General features: G+C 39.8%; 1 protein-coding gene across 4 annotated transcripts in view; it reads left to right on the top strand.

Annotated features, from left to right (window-relative positions):
• wscd1b (WSC domain containing 1b) overlaps window positions 1-13,729 on the top strand; it is a 124,625-nt gene extending 110,896 nt beyond the window's left edge. For all 4 annotated transcript variants that reach the window (XM_057820725.1, XM_057820723.1, XM_057820724.1 and 1 more), the window contains one exon: window positions 12,448-13,729. In XM_057820725.1, coding sequence (XP_057676708.1) covers window positions 12,448-12,800 — 353 coding nt within the window. In that variant the 3' untranslated portion in view covers window positions 12,801-13,729. The remainder of the gene's footprint in view (window positions 1-12,447) is intronic.
• The last annotated feature ends 1,693 nt before the right edge of the window (window positions 13,730-15,422 follow it).

Raw genomic sequence — 15,422 nt, 5'->3', positions numbered from 1 at the left:
CAATGGGGCTAAAAACGAAAATTAATTGCAGGGAAAATGCAACTCACTATACACTGAATAAACTTCTTCAGCGGCCTCTCCTAAAACATGACAGTGAATATATTAGGGCTGTCCCAAATGACTAATTTCCTCCCGATTAGTCAGCCGACTATTTTTACGATTAGTCGACTAATCTAATAATTTTTTTTACTACTTTAATAATGAAATTTTTGTTGAAGCTTATTAATTCACAAAATACATTTTGGAACACCGAAATTCTTTATTAACGTATATTTAAATAACATAAATATCAATAATAAATCAAATAAGTCAAATGCTGCTGGCATTAACTAGTGCAAAAAAATGTAAAACGGAAACACTGAGACTTCACCTCTTTAACAGGAGTCAAAACAATTCTTACTCTTTTTGTGGTATGTCATTGTCTATATTGTTCTAAATGTTAAAATGAATTGCAATGTCCCGGACAACCACTTTCAGAATACTTTGTGTGAGTTAAGATGCTTTTTCTGGTGTGCATTCCGCATTTTTGGGGGAGGGGAAAAACAACTTTAGTTTGTTTTTACCTGAAAATAGATAAAATAGAAGGCACACTGAAATATTACCACTTTTTTTGAATGAGAGGCAAACATACTCACAGTAACAAAAATTAAATATATAGTATTAATTTTATAGTATACTACTATATGTATATACACAATGATACTTTATAGTATAAAGTACCGGTAACTAACATTAGTGCAGTCATGGATTACAGTAAGCAGGCCAGTGCTGTTTCCATGTATATTTTTTATTATGTATATACAGGAATATATGTATATATTTTCCCCAAGTGGGAGCTTCCATGATCCTAATAAATGTAATAATAACTAAAAAAAAATATATAATTATATTATATATATATATATATATATATATATATATATATATATATATATATATACATATTAATTATTTTATTAAATAAAAATGCACGTTGATACGACGCACAAAAAGGTAACTTCCATTTTAAAAAATCATTAGAAAGTTGTATGGACTTACAATCCGCTAGCTTGTTGTTTCTTGCTTTTTTCCAAAATTACCATTTGGGTGACGGCGCTTCAAGTGTTCCTTCATAGCCGACGTGCTATCGTGGTATGCGAGCTCAGCTTAGCAAAGAGTACACACAGTGGCAGCCTCCATATTTTCCTTGAAATAATTCCAGGCTCTGGCTATTCTGGTCCGCTTTTTTGGCTTTATGCCGTTTTCACCGTGTTACCAATTCTGCCCTTCTTGGTAATTTGCAGTGTTTTCAACTCCTCGCCGTAGTGAAGAGTGAACCGGCGATTCACTCGGCTCGTTGTCATCGGTTCGTCCGATTTCCTCCTCAGGAAGGCGGCGGCGTGCATAAAAACACCGTAAGGCGTCGGATGGCTCTTTATGGATACTTTTAATGACCAAAACAAAAACGTGGGGGATGCAGCCACTGAGCTCCGCGGTACCCGCGCACTTTCCCAACTCACTGATCTCGCTCCCTTTCCCTCGCTCGCCCACTTTCTTCCTCTTTCCTCAATCTGACAATGCCGGTCACATTGAAATAACAGCGGGCCCCTTGGGGGTGCCAGTACAACTGCTTGCATCGCGAGCGCCTACCATTCTTAACTTTATCCCCATGTAATTTTTTTTAACCCGTCATTACCCGTCGACGGTATGTTTTGCCCGTTGACGCATTTACGTCATCGATGAACATAGAACATATTTAATCACAGGCATAATGAGTTGTCCACCAATCGTGACATGTTTCTTGGCTTTAGCAATACGGTTCACTACGAGGCATTAAAGGTACGAGGTAAAAAAGCTGTCCAAAGATGTTTGGTTTTCAGTCATTTTCGCCAACCAGTCTCAGACATTATACTAGGGCGCGACCCAGTAAATGTCCGTGTCATCTCCATGTCACTCGACCCAGTACATTGCTTTCATACATAAGGGCTACCGTTTCAATCCCGGGAATTAAGCAGAATTCAGGTATGGGTAAAAGGGGCTATAGATGCTAGATGCTAGCTCCAATAGATTTCAATGAAGATTTACTATCCAGTTTTATTATTATATCTATTGACTAATCCGAGCAAAACGACTGGAAGTACCCGTCTACCATTGCTGAGGTGTGCTGCCCGCAGCCTACAGCAGCTAAAGTTACTGTTTACATTGACTGGCACTGGTCTGCTCTAGGTGTGCAAACACCCCGGTAATGGCGGCCAACCACTAGAGGGTGACGTACACAAATATATCTACTAAATCTACTCGGAATAGTCAGTAGAGTAGACATGTATATTGATGTGTCTTGAGGCACAGGCCAGATTGCGTTAACAAATTATTATTTCTCTGGGCCCGATAGCAAATATGCCACGGACTGGTACCGGTCCGGTGGTTGGGGATCACTGTTATAGATGATACAGCATTATAAAATTGTGATATTTAGTGGACAGACAGTGCTTCCAGTCAACCTTGGGTTTACTATAATCAAGAAGCGTGCTTTAAATAGTTCAAAACATTTGTCTTAACACTTGTATGTTTTTTGGATGTATGTATTTTTCTCAAAAGCAATATTTTATTTATTCCTTACTCAGATTGACAAAAGCTTTCTGGAAATACATAGAGGCCAAAACAGAGCTTTGCAATTGGAAGTGAGTCACTTTTGATGATGATAATGCAGAAACTGACTGCCCACAGACTTCATGCAGCCCACATTCGGCGCGGCCTGTGAGTTAGGGGATTTTGTTTGAATCAAATCCAATGTGTAATGCTCCGAAACAACAACAACCAGAGTTAAAATGTAGACGGTGGGAGATCAAACAGCTGGAAAAACTGAGCATCCACAGACCACAGTTGGTGAGGAAGCAAATCATATCTATCGTTTGGTTCATGGTGTGATGTGCATCACCCATGCGAAAAACCTTTTTTGGTCTCACAGTTTGCTATTTTTCAACATAAAACACACAACCTTCCTATATGGAACAATTTAACAGCAAAGGGAATTATATGCGCTGCATTGGAACAGAAACAAAAACAATCTTCCAATCTTACTGTTCATTTAGTGCATTCAAGGACTGTCAACAAAACAAGCAACCACACGATTCAACCAGTGCCAAAGAAGTATTGTAATTTCCGCACTATAGAGCACACCTCACTATAAGCCGAGCTGCCCAATTTTCACAAAAAGAAAAAAAATATATGTATATATATATATATATATATATATATATATATATATATATATATATATATATATATATATATATATATATATATATATATATATATATTCCATCCATCCATTATCTTCCGCTTATTCCGGGGTCGGATCGCGGGGGCAGCAGCTTCAGCAGGGAAGCCCTGACTTCCCTCTCCCCAGCCACTTCAGCCAGCTCCTCCGGCGGGATTCCAAGGCGTTCCCAAGCCAGCCGAGTGACATAGTCTCTCCAGCGTGTCCTGGGTCGACCCCGGGGCCTCCCGCTGGTGGGACATGCCCGGAACACCTCTCCAGGGAGGCGTCCAGGAGGCATCCGAATCAGATGCCCGAGCCACCTCAACTGGCTCCTCTCAACGCAGAGGAGTAGCGGCTCGACACCAAGCCCCTCCCGGATGACCGAGCTTCTCACCCTATCTCTAAGGGAGAGCCCGGACACCCTGCGGAGGAAACTCATTTCGGCCGCTTGTATCCGTGATCTTGTTCTTTCGGTCACGACCCACAGCTCGTGACCATAGGTGAGGGTAGGAACGTAGATCGACCGGTAAATCGAGAGCTTCGCCTTTTGGCTCAGCTCCTTCTTCACCACAACGGACCGGTGCAGAGTCCGCATCACTGCAGACGCTGCACCGATCCGCCTATCAATCTCCCGCTCCCTCCTGCCCTCACTCGTGAACAAAACCCCAAGATACTTGAACTCCTCCACTTGGGGCAGGATCTCATCCCCGACCCGGACAGGGCATGCCACCCTTTTCCGGCTGAGGACCATGGTCTCTGATTTGGAGGTGCTGATCTTCATCCCAACCGCTTCACACTCAGCTGCAAACCGCCCCAGTGAGAGTTGGAGGTCACGGCTTGATGAAGCCAACAGCACCACATCGTCTGCAAAAAGCAGAGATGCAATGCTGAGGCAGCCAAACCGGACACCCTCAACGCTTCAGCTGCGCCTAGAAATTCTGTCCATAAAAATTATGAACAGAATCGGTGACAAAGGCCAGCCTTGGCGGAGTCCAATCCTCACTGGGAACGAATTCTACTTACTGCCGGCAATGCGGACCAGACTCTGACACAGGTTGTACAGGGACCGAACAGCCCTTACCAAGGGGCTCGGTACCCCGTACTCCCGGAGCACCCTCCACAGGACTCCCCTAGGCACACGGTCGAACGCCTTCTCCAAATCCACAAAACACATGTAGACTGGTTGGGCGAACTCCCATGCACCCTCGAGGACCCCTCCGAGGGTGTAGAGCTGGTCCACTGTTCCACGGCCGGGACGAAAACCACACTGCTCCTCCTGAATCCGAGATTCGACTTCCCGACGGACCCTCCTCTCCAGCACCCCTGAATAGACTTTACCGGGGAGGCTGAGGAGTGTGATCCCTCTATAATTGGAACAACCCCTCCAGTCCCCCTTTTTAAAACGGGGGACCACCACCCCGGTCTGCCAATCCAGAGGCACTGTCCCCGATGTCCACGCAATGTTGTAGATATATATATATATATATATATATATACTGTATCTACACTAGGGCTGTCAAAATTATCCCATTAATGGGCGGTAATTATTTTTTTAAATTAATCACGTTAAAATATTTAACACATTTAACGCATGCGCGGAACGACCCACTCACGCATTGCCGCGAACAGACTACAATGGCGCCGTTTTATGTATATTGAGCGCGAAGAGGCAGAGTCAAGCAAGTGGAGTGGACACAGGCATTCATTGGCGCCGCGCTATTTATTGGTATAAGCTTTGCATCTCTTCCTCAACAATTATAACTATTGTGGCGTGCGATGTGGGGAAGGATGACAGGAGATTATCTTTTTCTTAACAACCTGTGTTGTACACAACGCAAAGAAGATATACCATTTGCAGTCACTACTGACAGTCATGGTTGCCCAACTTCCCATCATGCATTTGGGGAGTTAAGAACAGTTAAGTCGCTACAGTATCATTTAGTGAAGGCACAAAAAAAAATAATATTCCTATCCCTCTAAAAAAAAAAGTTCACAAAAAGAAAAGCGCTCAATGCAAAGAGAACTGAACTGGCATTCCCAATCAAAATAGCTATGCAAAATAATACTCTGACTTTGGTCAAACTCTATTCAAACATTTCGTTTATCTCAACAAATACACTAGATGGCAATATTTTGTTACAATATACAAACTATCAAATATACTATTACTTGTACTCACATTTATCTTTTAAGAATTACAAGTCTTTCTATCCGTGGATCCCTTTCACAGAAAAAATGTTTATAATGTTAATGCCATCTTGTGGATTTATTGTTATAATAAACAAATACAGTACTTACTGAATGTACAGTATGTTGAATGTAGACATCCGTCTGGCCTTATCTTTCCATTCCACCAATAATTTACAGAAAAATATGGCATATTTTAGAGATGGTTTGAAGTGTGATTAATTACGAGTAATTAATTTTAAGCTGTGATTAACTCGATTAAAATTTTAATCGTTTGACAGCCCTAATATACACATACATACAGTATATGCCATACTTAACTATCGTATTGGCCCGAATATAAGACAGCCCTGATTATAAGACGACCCCCTCTTTTTCAACACTCAATTTTGAAAAAAGAGCTATTGTACACTAAATTAATTTTTATACAGAAAATAATACAGTACATCTGAAACAAATGATTATGACAATATATTTGAGAGAAAAAGCATGTTATTTTGCTTCATTAAAATCTTAATATCTGAACATTTAAATATGTAAACTAAAGTGCAATCACATTCGTAAATGAATGGCTTCTGCTTTGAAATGTAAATAAACCAATCTATTGTGATAAAACAACAAAATTGCAATAACTGCATTAACCATCAAAGTGAAGTCTTACTGTAACTGTAGTCTTGAAACAAATCTGAATAAGGAAAAATATTACACTAAAATAATGCAAACTGGTTAAACTTTAGAGTAGCTGAGATCTGTCATCATAGAACATAGCTTCAATGATATCTGACGCCATCCAGTATCGTGAATGGGTATAACGTCCCTACCGCGAATATTAGACGACCACCTCTTTTTCAGCCTTATTTCAATACAAAAACAACGTCTTATATTCGGGCCAATAAGGCATAGGCCACAGGTGAACATTTTTTAATATAGGATATTTACAAGAGAGATGCCACACATTAAGATTTGATTGATTGAAAATATCTATATTATCCAAATTAATATCAACACGCCAATTTTTGTCCTCCTCATTCATATATACTCATGTGCCCGAGCGTGGAAGATTATTGGCCAGGGCCAAGTATCGGCGCCGATATTTGGAAATTTGACGTATATCGTTATCAGCCTTTGTTTAAATTCCGACTGACCCATATGAAAAAAATCAATTGAAAACTTGGTTATTATGGCTCAGATGCAGCCACGCCTCTCTCTCCTGCCTGCTGTCTCCTGCATTAGTACTCAACCTATCCTCTGATTGGTTAAATGCTAATGGTAAATTAACGACTGCAAGATGGCCCGTGCCTCTTGACTAATCTGAGTAGACATTTATGTGTTTGCACACCTAAAGCAGCCCAGCGTCAGTCAATGTAAACAGTAATGTTACCTGCTGTTGACTGTGTGCTGTGGGCGGCGACGTCTTTGGACAGCTTTTTTATGGCGAAAAGGCCACCTGCTGAACCAGAAGAGGAGCCTGCAATCAAGTCCATTCTGCAGTATATATGGCTAAAAGCAATAAAGCAAGGCAACAAAAGCGAATGCACTGAGAACATAATACCCCTTGGCGAACTGTATTGCTCAAGCCAAGAATCCTTTCACGGTTGGAGAAGAACTCATTATGCCTGGAACCAAAGATATTTGCTGTCAAGTTTTAGGAGAGGCCACTGTTAAAAAACGTTGATTCAGCTTATCCCTGCATTTAATGTTCGTTTTTAGCCCTGTCTTGTTATTTTATATTTATTGTTGTTTTCTGTCACACATTGCCAGTCCGTGAAAAAACCCATATCACACCAGTCCAAGTGCAAAAAAGGTTTGGGACCACTGTGCAATAGTACAGTAAAATAATAACAGTTCATATAGATCAGACATGTCCAAAGTCCGGCCCGGGGGCCAAATGCGGCCCGTGGTCAAATTTCATCCGGCCCCCAGCCTCTGTCATAAAATCAATAACATCTGGCCCGCACACAGACTTAATAAATTGGTCAGCAGTACTACAACCAGCATATGAAGTAGCTTACACACGAAATGCTGCTCCTCATTTACCCACTAAAAGGCAGCAGCACTTTAACCCTTTATTGCCAAACGTATCGCATTTGATACACGTAAAATTTCATGATTTTCAGACTAATTTAGAATTTTGACATTTGTTTTTGAAAAAAAAATGATGGATGCAAGTCGACACATGCATCTGCAGGTTCCATGAGAAAACAAAACATGATTTAGCATGGGTTATACGTAGAAATTAGAGCGCTTATTACACATATTCATTTTGACTATTCACAAATTTGAAAAAAAGGTTTCATTAGGACCTTATTTTTCAAATTTTGGGATTCTCTGATAATTGCTTCATGTTGCAGGTATTTAAGGGCTAAGCAACATTACTCTGTGTGACCCTCTACTTCCAGTTTTCAATAATGGCGACAATCAACAAAAAAAAGTTGACTGTGACGGCCGACGCTTCAAGGATAGGTGGAAATTGGAAAATTTCTTCAGTAAAATATGCAACAACTGTGTCTTGCCTCATTTGCAAAGAGACAGTTGCTGTTTTTAAAAGATTTCAATGTGAGGCGATATTACCAAACAAGACACGCTGACATGTACGACAAGATTACAGGGAAGATGCGTAGCGAGAAATTGAAGCAACTTGAAGCTAGTTTAATTTCACAGCAGTAGTATTTCACAAGAGCCCGAGAGTTGAAAGAGAACGCCGCAAAGGCTAGTTGCGAGATTGTTGAAATTATTAATTTAAAAAAAATAATAAAGCAAATGTGACACACTGAATGGCTTGCTAAATTTTGCTTAAATATATTGTTCTACGTAAAGGACGTCACCCAAGGTCGCCCCCCCACATTTTTACCACTCCAAATCTGGCCCCCTTTGCAAAAAGTTTGGACGCCCCTGATATAGATGAAGTTGTGTGTGCTGAGGACAAATATAAACCATTAGTTAAAAAAAAAAAAAAAAAAAAAATCTGACATTGTAAGCAGTTACTCACAATGTTACTCATTACTTAAGCATTCTTTTTAATGAATACTTTTTTACTTGTACTTGAGTAAATGTTTTTGATGACTATGTTTACTTTTACTTGAATAGTGTTATTCAGAAGTAACACTTGAGTAATTTTTTTGGCTACTCTACCCACCTCTGGTAATGGTACAGACAAGTCACGGATCTATACATACCTCAGTATGGGGGTTACAGTTCGGTACGGGTTTGGTAAAACAGGGGAAAAACAAAAGGGCTTTTTTTTCACAACATTAGAAAATTAATGTTTGTTGTATTGGCTACAACTATAAACATCTGTTATTAAAGTGCAAAATAAATAACAGGAAAAAAAAAAACAAAGACAAACAAAAAAAAAACCTTTTTTGTTGGGATCGACTGAGGTAACTTTCAGGTAGCACTTGCCAGCTGGCAATTTTTTTTTTCTTTTTTAATAAAAATAAGCTACTACTAGAGTATTTTCAATGCTGGATTACACACAGTTAACTGTAAACCACTGCCAGTGAAAATACACTCCAATACAGTTTAAGATATATTTATATATTGGCTAAAATAAAATAAAAAGTGCAAATCGTTCCAAATCTGAAAAAGTATCTCTTGAAATAGTGCAAAAATACTCAGTGTTTCAATGACTTCAGCTTAGAGCTAGAGCAAAATAAACATTTCCTAAACCTCTGCTCCAGCCAAAGTAAAATGAAAAACCAAATAACTTGGAATTCTGATTGGATGTGTGCAGGCAGCACATACAGTGTTCAAACAAGCCATTGAACAATTTGTTTTTGATTCATTTAATCCACTTAGTAGCCTTAGTCATTTAAAGCACATTTTGCCATTTTTGCTATGCTCGTTATGCAAATGTTATAGTTGTTCCATAACAATTTTAAACAAACATCATTAAATTGGCATCAAAACAACACACTCTAGAGTTAAATCACTTTATTCAGAAGTTAGGAACATTAAACACAAACGCTGATTGTAACTCCTGAGCTGGACACTTGAAAGCCCTGTTATGTGGTGATACTTACGACTAGAAAACAAAAGGAAAAACAATAAATAGTGATGTGTTAATGTGTTCCTTCGACTACTTTTAAAACATGACAGTTAAAACAATAACATACTTTGCACTGCGCACCCAAATTCAAATGACAACGGAAACTTGACGGTATGAATATCAGTATTCTATTATGCGAAAAGGAACAAGAATAGAGCCATTTTATGAGGTCTTAGACGCATTAGTGTGTCTGGCATTTGTCATTTGGCTCATGAATTGTGTAAAACAGGCAGCAAAGTGCATTCCACACGCAAACATTTAGAACAACTCGACTGGTCTATAAGCAAATTATTATTATTATAATTTTTTAAATTAATCACGTTAAAATATTTGACACATTTAACGCACATGCCCCGCTCAAACAGATTAAAATGACAGCACAGTGTCATGTGCACTTGTTAGTTGGGTTTTTTGGTGTTTTGTTGCCCTCTGCTGGCACTTGGGTGCGACTGATTTTATGGCTTTCAGCACCATGAGTTTGTGTAATTATTGACATCAACAATGGCGAGCTACTAATTTATTTTTTGATTGAAAATTTTATAAATTTTATTAAAACGAAAACATTAAGAGGGGTTTTAATATAAAATTTCTATAACTTGTTTTTAACATTTATCTTATATAACTGCAAGTCTTTCTAAAAATCATTTCTATCCATGGATCACTTTAACAAATAATAATGTTAATGCCATCTTGTTGATTTATTCTTATAATAAACAAATACAGTACTTATGTACAGTATGTTGAATGTATATACCCGTCTTGTGTCTTATCTTTCCATTCCAACAATAATTTACAGAAAAATATGGCATATTTTATAAATGGTTGGAGTTGCGATTAATTACACTTCATTAATTTTTAAGCTGTGATTAACTCGATTAAAAATTTTAATCGTTTGACAGCCCTAGCGAAAATGTTTAATTGAAATGGAAATGGTTGTTTTTCGGTAAACATATATTCCTAAAAAAAATTGTCTACAATTTTAGAATACAGTGGTATGTCTACTTAAGAACGTCTCTACATACAAAATTTTCAGGTTAAGACGTGCTTCAATCGGAAAATATTGCCTGTCTGTTAAACCTCTTAACAGCGGTGTTATGCAGAGGATGCCGTCTTGCTTTAAATTGTTAATAATAACTCGAATTGTGGGATATGCCCTCATTTCTTTGAATGAATGTGCTTTAATTGTCACCGGGGGGCACACACTGCTGGACTCAAATGCACGAGACAAGTGTGAGTGGCGTTTTCCAATGAATGGTTTATTCACAAGTAATGTTAAAACAGGACAGCTTCAAAATTATAACAAAAAACATAACAAGGCAAAAAACTTTGCTTGATCATCACCTTTGACGAAAATGCAATAGTGCAGGAAAAGAAACAAGAGGGAGAAACAAAGCTATAATATTAGTTAATAAAAGTCATCCAAGAATTGCACTCAAGTACAAGTAAAAAAGTATTTGGTGAAAAGAATACTCAAATAATGAGTAACATTGTGAGTATTTGCTTACGATGTTTGATTTTTTTTTTTTTTTTTTTTTTTTGAAACAATAGTATTTTTTCTCAGCAGAAAGTAATCTATATAAACAGTTATTACTATATCATACTATAACATATTACATATTCATATTAGCCAAAGACATACAAAAAAAAAAAAATCTACAGAAAGCAAGCATAATTCGTCCTCAGTCCATCGCGGATTTTTTTTTTTTTACAAAAAAAAAAAAAAAAACAGATGAGCTGTCCCAAGCAGATCGCGTAGTCTCATTCTCCCTCCCTCTCCCTGCTCCAGGCAGTGAGTGCTTATTAAAATTAACAATGATTGACAGAAGTTGATGTTTGATGTTACCAGAGAACTAAGCTTCAAAGCGCCGCATGCATCAATCATCGTTTAAATTGTTAAACAGTTGCTGTGGCAACTCATTGTGTGTAAGTGAACAGCTTTGGATTTGAGTGGACTCACTCAGTGAAACATTTAATAAAGCCAAGCATTTTTCTGCTTTATTCCTGTAATTATATTTTGGGGGGAAAAAGTGAAAGAACATGTCTTATTTATATATATACAGTATACTGTATATAGGGTTAGGGTATATCTTTCCATGTTTAATCTAAGTAAATACATTGAACAAACAAAAAAACTTTTTTGGGGGGTTGAGGGCCGCTTCGCGGTTTTTCACTCATCGCGGCTGGTTCCGGTCCCCATTAACCACGAAAAATGAGGGATCACTGTAGTTGAATTGTGACTAGTTCCATCACAGTTCCTATTATGAAGGATCATATCTCCAGTTTTCCGAGGTCAATCGGTGCCAAATAAAAACTGGAAAAGAGGTTAAAATCTGCGCTTTCAAGTCATACCGAGGGCAGCGCTCAATGTCAAGTACTTAATTTTTTACGGTGCTTTAAAGACGCCGCGTCATTGAACTGGCCGGTGTAATCATGGAATGGCAAGCGGGAGTCTGGTTGGTATAATGGAGTCATGTGGTTATTTTTGCATTGTCTCATTGGTGAAACTGTTAGAGCTACTGTTGGCATCGCTGGCAAAAAAAAAAAAAAAGTCAAAACTAATACTGTTTGTAGAATAAACACGAAAATTGTAAAAACGAGTGTAGCCCAAAGTAGCTGAGTAAGGGTAAGGCTACTTCTTCATAAATCTACTCAAGTAAAAGTAAAAAGTCTGCCTTGGTAAAACTACTCTTAGAAGCACATTTTACCTCAAATGTTACTCAAGTAAATGTAACGGAGTAAATTTAGCGCGTTACTACCCCCCCTTTGGATATGAACGAGCATAAATCAACGCCACATGTAACATTTCTCGACAATTAATGGTTGAGTTCTGTTTTCTGTACAAAAAAAAAACCTGATGTTTAAAAAAAAAAAAAAAAAAAAACATTCAGAAGTAATAATTAAATATTAATGACATATAGTGGCAATAATATACAATGTTTAAATAATCCTCTGTTGGACTGTTTCATTGCAGAATGGCCAGAATTCGTCTCCAGCTATGCCCCCTGGTGGGCGTCCCATGCATTAAGTTGGTTGAAATTTGGAAATCACCTACATGTAATCCATTATGAGGAGCTACAGAGAGCTCTTCTCCCTCAACTCCGGCTCATCACAGCCTTCCTTAATATCACCGTGACTGAGGAGCGGCTGATCTGTGCTCAGAGCAACCAAGATGGTTACTTCAAAAGGCCAGGGCCCCAGCAGCCGTCCTTTGATCCATTTACCCCTCACATGAGGCAAATGATAGACACCTTCATTCATACTGTCGACATGGCACTACAGAGCAGGAACTTCAGTGGCCTTCCAAAAGAATACCTACCAAGATGATGGCTTGGAAAATTCCCCTAATGCGTTTACAAAAGAGCGAAACGCAATAGCCAATGGAAGTGGACCAAGTGCTACATTACAGATGTACAATGAATGCAACTACACAGGAGATTAGAGGAGAAAACAAACATTTGTGCCCATCGCACGGTGAACACAGAAGCCTGTAATGAAAGCTTCCGGACCGGACCTGCTTCTCTGTGAACAGCAAAAATATAAAGAGGATTTGACAAGATGTGTGTGGCAGCAGTTGTAAGATTATTGAGTAAACTGTATGACTGCAGAAAACATGACTGTACAAATTGAAAGTGGAATGTTTTTTTCCACTTAGCTATTCCTTTAGTGTACACTACACCCACATTAACAACAACCTGCCGTGCTAATACAGAAGATAACAACAGCAGCAGCAGCAACAAAAACAGCAGATTAAAGTTTTTAAAATCTGATGCATAAAAGCCTCAAAGTTACGATATGCTGCAGACACTGCAACGACTGTACTGAACATCTGTAAATTGCATTTTTCATTAAATACATTTATATGAAATGGCATTGTTTATATGTTAAGACTTGTTGCAGTTCACTGAAGTATCATAGGTTTTCTTGGGTGAAGTTAAAGGGTTGAACAAGCAGTAATTAGGATCATGTTGATTATGGGTTCAGTCAGACTGGAAACCAACAGTTTCATATTTTAAAGCAAACAAGCTTGGAGGCTCATTTTGATTCAAATGGTGTGGGGAGTGGCTTTTCAATCAGGAAGAGTTGTTTATAACTTGAGTTCGCCCAACCGGTCTACATGTGTTTTGTGGATTTGGAGAAGGCGTTCGACAGTGTCACCCGGGGAGTCCTGCAGGGGGTGCTTCGAAAGTATGGGGTACCGAGGCCCCTGGTAAGGACTGCTCGGTCCCCATATGACCAGTGTCAGAGTTTGGTCCGCATTCCCGGCATTTAGTCAGAATTGTTCCCAGTGAGTGTTGGACTTCGCCAAGGTTGCCATTTGTCACCGATTCTGTTCATAACCTTTATGGACAGAATTTCTAGGCGCAGCTGAGGCGTTGCGGAGGTCCGATTCGGTGGCCTCAGCATTGCATCTTTGCTTTTTCAGATTATGTGTTAGCTTCATCAAGCCGTGATCTCCAACTCTTACTGGAGCAGTTCGCCGCATCCGAATGTGAAGCGGTGCAACTGAGGCGTTGCGGAGGTCCGATTCGGTGGCCTCAGCACTGCATCTTTGCTTTTTCAGATTATTTGTTAGCTTCATCAAGCCGTGATCTCCAACTCTTACTGGAGCGGTTCGCATCCGAATGTGAAGCGGTTGAGATGAAGATCAACACCTCCAAATCCGAGACCATGGCCCTTAGTCGGAAAAGGGTGGTGTGCCGTCTCTGGGTTGGGGATGAGATCCTGCCCCAATTTGTAGGAGTTTTTTTTTTCACGGGTGAGGGTAGGAGGATGCGCAAGATCGTCAGGCGGCTCAGTGCAGCGTCTGCAGTGATGCGAACTCTGTACTCTGTGGCGAAAAAGGAGCTGAGCCCTTGATTTACCAGTCGATCTACATTCCTACCCTCACCTCTGGTCACGACCCACAGCTCGTGACCGAAAGAACAAGATCCCGGATACAAGCGGTCGATATGAGTTTCCCCTGCAGGGTGTCTGGGCTCTCTTAGAGATAGGGTGAGAAGCTTGGTCATCCGGGACTGACTCAGGGTCGAGCTGCTACACTTCTGCGTTGAAAGGAGCCAGCTGAGGTGGCTTGGGCATCTGGTTCGGATGCCTCCTGGAGAGGCGTTCCGGGAATGTCACACTAGCGAGAGGCTCCGGGGACGACCCAGGACACGCTAGAGAGACTGTCTCTCATCTGGCCTGGGAACACCTTGCGATCCCGCCGGAGGAGCTGGTTGAAGTGGCTGGGGGAAGGGAAGTTTGGGCTTCCCTGCTAAATCTGCTGCCTTCGCGAACACAACCCAAGATTAAACGATAGACAATAGATGGATAGTTCGTAACTGATTACTCCAAGCTTACCTGAAGGAAAGTGACATCAACTGAGCGATGAGACCTGCAAGGGCACTTAAACCAACAGAAGGCCGGCCATAAATTAGAAATGGACAACGTGGAGGACTTAAGGGAATGTGATCGGCAACAACTGTTAACAAAAGCTAGGTGAAGGAAAATGTTCCACTGTCCGGGATTTTATGGATGGTTGAGGATATTAGTGAAAGTTTTGGCCAAATATCACCCTCCACCACTCATAGAATATAATTGATCTTTATTCGGGAATCACACTGGGTGTCCATAGCTCATAAACTAACAGAAATTTGACATAAGACAACACAGGACCAGAGAATAGAAAAGAAAGAACATTAAAAAGACACCACTGTGCACCACAAACAGGCTTTTATGCCATTGGCGCCACGTGCTTGACCTACACATATCCATAGCTATTTGTAGGGTCCGTTATTTTCATTAAAATACTATTTTCAGACTCCTTTAATCGACACATGAACTTATACATCAGAGTTCTTAATAGCACTTTAAAGGTGGGTAACCCAGAACTGACATATAATTGGCTGGTGCTGTACCATCTAGGCACACACAAAACAGCCTCAAGGCATCATTATAGGCTACATT

This window comes from Corythoichthys intestinalis, chromosome 18 (genome assembly GCF_030265065.1).
Source record: "Corythoichthys intestinalis isolate RoL2023-P3 chromosome 18, ASM3026506v1, whole genome shotgun sequence".
Lineage (NCBI taxonomy): Eukaryota > Metazoa > Chordata > Actinopteri > Syngnathiformes > Syngnathidae > Corythoichthys > Corythoichthys intestinalis.
Note: the sequence above shows the minus strand (reverse complement) of the source record. Positions and strands in the feature narration are given on the sequence as shown.